The sequence below is a fragment of the Haliotis rufescens genome, unplaced genomic scaffold (assembly GCF_023055435.1).
Source record: "Haliotis rufescens isolate VD_foot unplaced genomic scaffold, xgHalRufe1.0.p SCAF_1, whole genome shotgun sequence".
Lineage (NCBI taxonomy): Eukaryota > Metazoa > Mollusca > Gastropoda > Lepetellida > Haliotidae > Haliotis > Haliotis rufescens.
The window spans coordinates 16,401,558-16,411,751 of record NW_025963779.1 but is presented as its reverse complement, the minus strand read 5'-3'; the positions used below and the strand labels follow the sequence as shown (position 1 = coordinate 16,411,751).

The window sequence follows — 10,194 nt, the reverse complement described above, 5'->3', positions numbered from 1 at the left end:
AGCCATGACAGACTAACTATAGTCATATGAAAACATCGGATATTCTTTAACATATTTTGAGTAGTATATATAGGCCATCATTGCTGAGTGCAGCTGAGACTCCAGAAATATGCTCAGCTCAGAAATAAGTAAAATTATACTATATGAAACGTCCAACATTTTAATAACATGAACACAAATACGTTCCTATTACAAAAATTATGTTTCAACCAACCTAACCTGTATGTATTAATTCTGAACACAGATGATAAAAAACCTGTCAAAAACATAATATCTTGACCCATATGCATCTGTATTATCATAATCACTAACTTATATGAAACACAAAATGACAAGACGTTAGATAATTTCATTAATATGTAAAACTAGCGGAAACAAATGGGACGAAATAACTCTTATTCAAAATGATCATTTGTATATTACATGATAGCACCAAGTTCACATTTTTCACACACACTGTACAGAAAGAAAACAACTTAGCCAACCCCGTATATAATGGACAACATAAATTATATATTTAATGTAACCAAAACCGTATGTAATGGACAACATATAAAATAGTAACCGAACCCGTAAATAATGGACAACATAAATTATGTATTTAATGTAACCAAAACCGTATATAATGGACAACATATACTTCCCATAGATTCCTCAGCATCTAAAATCATCTGTCATCGACAAGGATTTCATCAGTATGTAACTACATTCTGCAACGGATAGTAGCAAGCTTTTTAGTGTCTTACAAATAGGCCATTCTCAACACCCTATCGCCACCGTGGGTACAGGTGCTTGCCTTGCCTCCCCACGCCTTCATCACAGGTCTCTTTGACAACTGTCCTTGTCCACAGCGGCTGGCAAATAGCTGTCTTATACGGAACTGCCTTTTTCTTTCCTTTTGAAGGATTCTTCTCATCAGGCACAGTCTCTTCATTTCATGGAAAGTGAGCTTAAAAGGGGTTTGTGTCCCAACATCTTCAGGGCCGTCACAGGCGTGCTTCATCTGACAGGCCAATCCCCCTTCATCCTTTCCAGACCCTCCAGGATAAGCCTTTTGACGACCCCAGGATCTGCCCATGACGTGATGAATACTCTTCCTCTCATGATTTCTGCAGTTTGTTCCATTGTCACCCATTTTAAATTTGTGAGAGTTTGACGCATAACATGAAGTAACTTGACGGTTGATTGTCTCTGCCAGATGCTGGCCTATTCCAATGTGGCAGCCACCTCGTTTACCTCCAAATCCATATACTCTTCCAACTTTAGCTCCAGTTCCACTCAGATGAAGACAAAGACCACGACGGCAGGTCTTCAAGACCGGTCTTCTTCTGTGTCCGTGCATTCTTGGATATGGGTGTTTATAAAATCCCTTAAGGCCTTGAAGGTATCGCAAGCGACGCATGCGTCTTACAATACGAAGACGACGAGTTCTGAACGTTGGTCCTCTTCTGTGGCTCCTGCACATTTTGCCTCTCTGCATGTCACAGCCCGCTTCATTGCATGTTGGCATCACGTCATTCATTTGACCACGCATCACATCTTCTGAGATTTCCCTGTTGGCTCTTCCCTCCATCGTCCTCCCCTGGCGACGGATGCATCGTCTGATGTGAGGTCCGAATGCTCTCTGCCATTTGTTTCCACGGGTTGTTTCCACTCTGCCATTGGTGTTCTTATCGTGTGACTCTGACACATCATCGCTTAATCTCACGCGACGTTTAGGACAACTCTCAAATCTATGGAGATTCTTTACGTCTCGTTTGTTCAGACAGCTTTCCTCATTCGAACACTTACATCCAGGCGTGTTTCCCGAGACACCCGTGCAACGAACACGACGACGCTGACAGCTGGCAAAGCTGCTATCAGTGCAGTGGCTATTGATGTAATGTTCATCTTCAGTCTTACTATCTCGCCTGGACCATCTTCCAAAACGAGGCTCATTTGTACGACGCCACCTTTTCCCACTGACCTCATGGTGGCCCATGGTGCGTCTACCTGGTCCGTCTTGACCAGCGCGATCACTACAGGATTCTTGAAATCCTCTGCAGCCAACAGGGAAGGATTTCCTGGCTCCATGACATCCATAATACCAGAGAGGCATAGTGACACCTTCAGTACCCATGGCGTATCTTGAAGCCCGGCCTGCTTGCATTGATCTCCAATGTGGGTTCAAACAGAGATCGTCTCCTGTTGAATCACCACGCTGATACTCGAGTCCTGTCATCATCCGCCTTCTCCAAGGTCTTCCACATTTCCCGGTAGTCTCGTCACGCTGGAGGCGACCATCTTTTTGTATCACCCGCCTTCTCCAACGTTGCCCACAGGAATTCGAAGGAGACGTACCATCAATGACATTCTCCTTCTGCGGGCAGGGACGTTCTTCTTGCATCACCCGCCTCCACCAACGTGGCCTTGGAGATGTACCATCGCTTTCAGCCCCATCACGCTGACAGAGCCCGCCCAGTTCTCTCTGGCGTCGCCTCCCACAGACTCTCGTTGGGGTCCCCTGCTCCGTAGCTGTATCTTCATCGGCTGTAGGGTTTGACATGTGCTGACGTCGACGATGACGCCAGCCAGTCACAGGGCCAGCTCCAGCACCATTGTGCCCACAGGATGCTTGCAACTGCCATCGGCGACCATTTCTACAGAACTCTCGTCTGGATCCGCCTGCATCTGAAATAAATAACATGTGACTGACTGTACATCTGAAGTCAGGGGAACAAGATGGCAGCTTACTTTAACAGGACAATCTGGAAAACATGTATTATCTAATTTCAGACGTCAGACATCATGTTTTTCTGCCTGGTAAGTTGACCACTGTTTTATCATCAGTAATATTAAATGCCATCGAAAATGACGTAGTTCAGCCATCATACATTTCTATTTTGAAAATACACGTAAATATGAAACGCCACATGACCAATCCTAAATTGATATCAATGACACCGACAACAGAACGCGTTTACAACTTCTTTCGTCATTTTACAATAATTGCCTATCTCATAATTCATTTTACAATAATTGCCTATCAAACAATTCATTTTTATAATAATTGCCTATCTAACAATTCATTTTACAAAAATTGTCTATCAAAGAATTTATTTTTCAATAATTGCCTATCAAACAATTCATTTTACAATAATTGCCTATCAAACAATTCATTTGACAATAATTGCCTATCAAACAATTCATTTTACAATAATTGCCTGTCAAACAATTAATTTTACAATAATTGCCTATTATACAATATTATTTTACAATAATTGCCTATCAAACAATTCATTTTACAATAATTGGCTATCAAACAATTCATTTTACAATAATTGCCTATCAAACAATTCATTTTACAATAATTGCCTGTCAAACAATTCATTTTACAATAATTGCCTATCATACAATATTATTTTACAATAATTGCCTGTCAAACAATTCATTTTACAATAATAGCCTATCAAACAGTTCATTTTACAATAATTGCCTATCAAACAATATTATTTTACAATAATTGCCTATGAAACAATTCATTTTACAATAATTGCCTATCAAACAACTAATTTTATAATAATATTCATAACTTGGGAGATGACTTACTGCTGTAGTTTCTCGTGACTTGTCCATCAACAAGGGTTGGATTGGCATCGACTTGGCCAGCATCTTCCCGTCCCTGTTGTGGAATCTTCCTGGCCATTCTCATCAGACGTCTGGAGTGACGGGGTTGAACGTCCTTCTACAAGAAGAACGACGTCATGGATTAATTTTGAATAAAAACTCTATATGACATTTAGGGTTAATTTAGTACTGACATTATACGAAGTATATGAACAGAACGAGAAAGATCTATAAAATTTATGTTCAGACCTGTTTATGGCAAAGGATTTATAGTTGAGCTTATTAAGCCAAGAAAACATTTTTCTAAAATAGTATATGGTTATTAACTACAAAAGAAATATCTGAACTTACCGTCTCCATCATTCTGTATCCTCCAGCATCTGCTCCTTTCCCAAACACACGAGATCTGCGCCAAGTATTAGCGTCAAGGGAGGTAACTCCTTCAGCTCTATTTGTCACGTCGTGCTCTGTCAGGCACAGAAACAAGTCTCAATACAGGGACACTATTCAGGTCACACTGTGTACACTCTCGGTATGTGGCCCTGCGCAGACGGGCTAGTTCGTTTTGCCGCTCACATAATCTATGCATTTATCTTATTCAACGTGAAGGCTCAGAGACGAAGTCGCACACCGACATCATTTCATTGTTACTTGAACATATCAAGTTTTTTTTAAAGAACAGTTTACATTAAACAGTAAAACGAAGATTCCTTAGAAGCTATTAATTGAACACACTAGGCAATATATAAATCGATTTTGTGCTCTTTATGTTAATAGGAAATCATCTCACCTCTGACGACGATTTTCATAACGGAATCATTGGCACTGCTAAGAGCTTCTTTGAGCTCTTCCTCTGAGGAGAAAGTTATTGAATCTCCATCTTCATCTGTTAAGAAAATACGACCAGTATGTTTTTAAGAATGTTCTACTGTCTCTTAAAATCATCACACAATAACAAAACTAAATTGGACATATAAGAAAACAATATTTGCATGTTTTTCATGGCGATGATTACAAAGCGTTTTATTTAAACATTAAGTAGAAAATACTCCAATATATATTAACATATGTCAGTAATGACACGACGAAATACATCCAACCAATGACCAATTGGACATACGTTAAAAAGGTATATATTTTACGAATTAATCCTTAAAGTAGTCGTTATTTTTCGAACTTAGTCCAACGACCACGTTGTATATTTATGTAATAAAGAGGAAAAGGTATACCTGTCCAGCCCAGTGTGAATGTGTCCGCATCAAGGTGTGGAAACACTTGCATCACCTTCTCGTTGATGAAGGTGTAACTGAGGGCGGCGTTATCGGGGACAGGGAAACGTCGGATCTCAGGAGTCGCGTTGCCCTGCCGCTCATAAATCATCTTTATCACCAAGGATTGCATCTTGGGATTTCTCTGGACAGGAAATGTCGTACAGCAGTGGGAGAACTGAAGGATTCTCAAGTGTAGCAATCTGTATTCGCTATTCAGACCGGTCTTATTTCTTTAGCAGACGACAATTGAGTCTTTGTTCAGCAGCTGGCGTAGTAACTTCAGTATAGCTGTATAGAGCGTGCCGGAGGAGTGATTCTGTCAGTAAAACTAGGGGTTTATATACCAGAAAATGTGTGATGTCAATTACTATTAATAGAATCAAACCGTTCTGAAACGTTCTCCGGACCGGTTTCGGGCCGTCTCAAACTATTTCGGACCGGTTGCGTGAGAATCACGGGACCCGGGTCGATTGACAAAGTCACGTGACGTGCGAGCTCCGTTCCGAATGGTTCTTGGGCCGGACCAGTTCACATTCCTTGGCTCTGAGCCAACACTCAACTTAAATCTACATGAAGATATATGCACATTTAAAGCAACACACATGTACGTTCATTAAATGCAAACGTTTGAAATAATGCTGGTGCGTCAACAGATTGATTAACACACATTTATCTGTCTCGGATAATGTTTTAATTGCTTTTTATAACAAGGCAGTTGGATACCACGACCAGTTGATTTACTTGGCACTCAGCCAAAATTGTGACGTCACTGTCGTTTTCGATGCGTAGGTGTCGCGGAAAGTCCTATCCACGTTACCATGACTCATCGACGCTCGTGATCCTGATGCAACCGGTCTGAAACGTGCCAGCTCATTCTCGGAACGTTTTCGAACGTTCGATTCTATTTCCAGAAATTACAACATACATGGGGTATAAAAGCCCGGGTTTGGGTTTGCTGACAGAATCAAGCGACTCTACCGCTACCTGCTGACGTGAAATCAAGACAAAAAGAAGCCTATCGAAGTTCTATCGTCTGCTGAAAAGATATTTCACATTCAAACACCTGTTGAAACTTATCGTCACTGAGAATCAGCCCGAACAACACGATGCAGTCTGTGGTTGTCAAAGTGTTTTATGAGCATGAGGGGAGAGGAAGACCCGAGGTCCGGCGTTTCCCTGGTCCTAAGGACGCCGCCCCTACACACACCTTCGTCCACGACAAGGTGACCCAGGTGTTCAAACAACTAGAGGCGGGGACATTCAACATGTACTGGAAAGGTGAGTTTTTCTGTTTATTTGAAAGTATTTGTGTTAATCGTGTTCATAATAACAACATCTATGATTATAATGAACAGTATAGAGTTGCTGATGGATTCAGGGTTAGAATATAACCCTAGGCAGCGTATGCTGGTCGTAAGAGGCAACTGAATGAATCGGGTGGTCAGGATCGATAACTTTACTGATTGATTGTTATCATACCCCGATTGCGTGGCGCTTTGTTCACAATATTGATCACTGGTTGTCTGGTCCAAACTCGATTATGTACAGGCCGCCGCCATAGATGGAGTATTGCTGAGTGCGGCGTTAAACAACTAACAAACAAAAAACAGTCACTGGACATGAATGTATTTATGAAGTATATCAGGGTTGGTTTTACTGTATTTCATTGAGTCTACACTGAACCATAATGCTTTGGGACGACTCATTGCGTTGGGAAACAACATTCACTCACATATTCAGTATAATGTTCAAAGCGATTGTTATTCCGGTATCCTAATGATACCTTTAAATGGTCAACTTGGTTCTTTCAAGTCATCTACCCCTACTGAGTTGGGTGTTCATAATATCAACAACTTGTTAGTCTGGTCCAGACCCGATTATTTACCGACCGTTTCATGTATCGGGAATATTGTTTATACCGTTTCGTTAAACATTACTCACTCACTCTCTGTACTTTTTTAAAGACATTTTAATTCCTGTATTGATACTATAAGGGTAACGCTATTTTTCAGGGCATTATCATTTGCAGAAGCCCGAGGTCTTCCATTAACTGCCCGACGAAGGAGTTAGTTAGTCCTCTTACTATCACAAACATGCTTTACAAACCATTAAATTGATATTTCAGAAATAATTAGCGTAACGAAAATGGGTTTGAAAATATATGCGTAAATTATTCTCCCCATGATTATGTTTTCAATAACATAGATATGCATGTGTGATGTATACGTCGACAAAGCCCCGTTCATCCGAATGGTTCCATTCCTCGTGTTTTCGCCATTGTAGGATTAACAAGTCCATGAGTTATCTCCTTTGAATATGTGTACACATTCTAATCCCAAATCCTCCGGAATGCTTGTTTTCCAGACTAACGGGGTTTCACTGTATAAAGCGTCAGACAATGTCTCAGTTAATATCATTTCTGGGTAGTCAGTCGACCGTTTTATTTTTATTCTATTTTTAACCATCTCACTTGTCTTTCGAGTTCGCGACAGTTGTCGCAGCATGTGTGTGCAGTTTCTGTTCCTTATTCGTACTCAAAGTTCACGTTCATTATTAACACGTAAGCTAACGAAAGCGAGCTATTGTTTCAGATGGTGAAGGCGACTTTGTGACGTGCTCCACGGAACAGGAGATGGATGAGGCCCTCTCTTCCGTCAAGGATTCCGTCCTCAGAATCTACATCCGAGGTACAAACGAACATTTTTCTGTTCAATATAAATATAATACACAGTCGTGATTTACTGCTGATGGTAATGGCGGCCTGGGACATCTGCAACTGATCTTGTGTATTGATATTTATGATCAATACAATCAACAGACTCGCGTACAACTAAATAACGTATGTGTATGTAGAGATTGTATGGGGGCTTCAGTGTCTCTGTATTCAGTACGTGCCCCAGCTTAAACGTTGATCAGATATTTCTTTTTACTTTGATACTGTTGATGACTGTGGTGATTTTGGTATTGTTTTTGTTGTTGTTGATGATGATAATAATGATGATAGGCAATAGTAATACTTTGAAGAATGAGTCAAAGTACTGCCATATCAAACTAATCTTTTGATGAATGATCTTTTTTTGCCAGATGTCTCTCCTGCCGTATCCGAGGAGGATGAATGGGACTTTGACCCGAGGATGCAGGGGTGGGGCCGAGGGTGGGGCCGAGGGTGGGGCAGAATGGGTGGCATGCGAGGTGCAGGCAGAATGGTGAGTTGCTATTAATCATGACTAATCCTTTAGTTATTAATCATGACTAATCCTAAACATAAATTGAATACCTCTCGAATAAACACCCGCGAAGTATCATTTTGACCGAAGTCACCGTGCCATCTTCTCGTGTACCTGTATTTATTCAACATGCACCCTTCTCACGGGATGTGATCAATTTACACACAATTTTGCAGCCAATGGAAGGAATGGCCCCTCCTCACTTTCACCGATGGATGAAGCGCATGAAACGCTGGAAGAAGAAGAATCAGTGCCATGAGTCAAGGACTGAAGGGGAGGCCACTCCCGGTGAAGAGTCCGACAACACAGCAGATAATGACGCCCAAGCGAAAACTACGGAAGATGCACCTGAGGTCAGAGAGGGCACTGCTGATGGTAATGGTAGGTATCCTATCTCACTCTCACTTACAACAACATACAATCACTAATGTCCACTTTACACAAACAAGTTGATCCATGTTATCTGTGGATTGAGTTTCCGTCTCCTACAGTTGGAGGGACAAGGTAGACCGAGTGTGAAGTGATTGAGTATGGGTTGCCACTTTGGTAAAGACAGTTATGTCGCTACACCATAGCAAGAGACACCAACATGGGCGTTAATCATTTTGCCCATTTGGTACCCAGTTCTTTGACACGGCGAGCCGTCGCTTTAACCAGTAGGCTATCCCACCGCCTCTTCCCTGTTTTGATATAACCGAGGTTGGCGAGATGATCGTGTATGTGTACCCTGCATGGGCCAAAGTACCATTGTTCGACGTCCGTGCAATGTAAGAACAATGCAATCTTGACGGTCAGACAAATTAGTTCATCAGTGCTACGTGGCAGTGGTCCAGTGAGCCATGTCTTCAGAATAATCGTAACTAGTACTGACTAAAGGTTTTGTGTTACTCCCAATGGGTAGCGGCGGAGTAGGCTTGTCGGTTCAGGTACAGCATTCGCTCGTCAAACCAAAGTCCCTGATTCAGTTCCCAACATGGGTCAAATGTCCAAAGCCCATTTCTGGTGTCACCCTCCGCGATATTGCGTAAACCCATATACATGATGGTTGTGTCTTCTACCTTGGTCTGTATGGTTTGACCCTATTCTTGTTTTTGTATTTGACAGATACAGAAATGAAGACAGATGGCCAAAGAGGAGCGAGAAAGTGTGGCAGAGGAAAGAAGGGAAGCCGAAAATGTCATAATCACGATCGACACCATGTTGAAGACTCCCAGACCGAAGAGGATGGAATCTTCGGATCCTCGGATGAGGACATGCCCCCGCCATTTCTCGGCCACCCTGGTATGTTTGCAGGTGGCCCAATGCAGTTCTGGGGCATGATGGGAACGCATCCTTATGCCTGGGGTGAAGGTTGTTGGAAACGAAGAGGATGGGGGAGACGTGGTGGTCGTTGTGGTCGTGGAGGTTGCAAGAGGCGAGGGGAACACTTCAGTGAAATGGAACCATGGAACGACATGGGTTTTGCCGGATGGGAAGATGGACGAGGTGACCCTAGAGAGGGCGGCAGAGGTCGATTCAGGGGTCACCCTCGAGGTGAAGGTCATGGTCAGGCACAGTGCCCTCGCAGACGCTGCCGCCGTCACAATGAGGCTGATGAGCCAATGGAAGCCTGCGTAGAAGAAATGCGCAACGTCAAGGCCACTGACGACGTCATCACGCTTGATGATGAGGACGAGGCGCCCAAGATGTAGACAGCTGATATTTGAAAGAGACGGACATGTGCAGCATACTATTTGATTGCAATTTGAATGCGTAATATAATTCACGGACTATAAAATGTCCATAGTTCAATATATTTTTTGTCGGACATTGCCTATATTTAAATATTGATTCTTATTGATTGAGCAGTGGCGCATGACATAGTGTCCTAATAATTATGTGATGCTTGAACGTACATGTACACATGACTAAGATGTTGTCGCTATGATAACAGTAGTGGAATATACTTTTTGTAAATACAACATTCATGATTTCATTAAGTATTGTGTCATATATATATGCTTTTGCTGATACTGTTATGTTGTTTGTTATTTGAATTACTTGAATTTTGTTTTCCAAGAGCTGAAATAAATGTATTTATTGTAAACCAA

General features: G+C 41.9%; 2 protein-coding genes across 3 annotated transcripts; one reads left to right on the top strand and one right to left on the bottom strand.

The window, feature by feature from the left end:
• Positions 1-146: 146 nt before the first annotated feature.
• On the bottom strand, positions 147-5,317 carry LOC124149577. The gene is made up of 5 exons (XM_046521258.2): positions 4,836-5,317; positions 4,397-4,492; positions 3,958-4,073; positions 3,589-3,724; positions 147-2,670 (listed from the first exon to the last, which is right to left on the bottom strand). The coding sequence occupies exons 1-5, from the start codon at positions 5,005-5,007 to the stop codon at positions 743-745; spliced, it is 2,448 nt and encodes an 815-aa protein (XP_046377214.2). The 5' UTR covers positions 5,008-5,317; the 3' UTR covers positions 147-742.
• LOC124149571 lies at positions 4,374-10,194 on the top strand. 2 transcript variants are annotated; one of them, XM_048392059.1, is made up of 5 exons: positions 4,374-4,512; positions 7,469-7,564; positions 7,962-8,083; positions 8,281-8,485; positions 9,209-10,194. In XM_048392059.1, exons 2-5 carry the CDS (start codon positions 7,510-7,512, stop codon positions 9,793-9,795), a joined length of 969 nt encoding a protein of 322 aa, XP_048248016.1. In that variant the 5' UTR covers positions 4,374-4,512; positions 7,469-7,509; the 3' UTR covers positions 9,796-10,194. The 2 variants fall into 2 exon arrangements, with proteins under 2 accessions (XP_048248016.1, XP_046377202.2); XM_046521246.2 differs by lacking the exon at positions 4,374-4,512 and adding an exon at positions 5,627-6,155.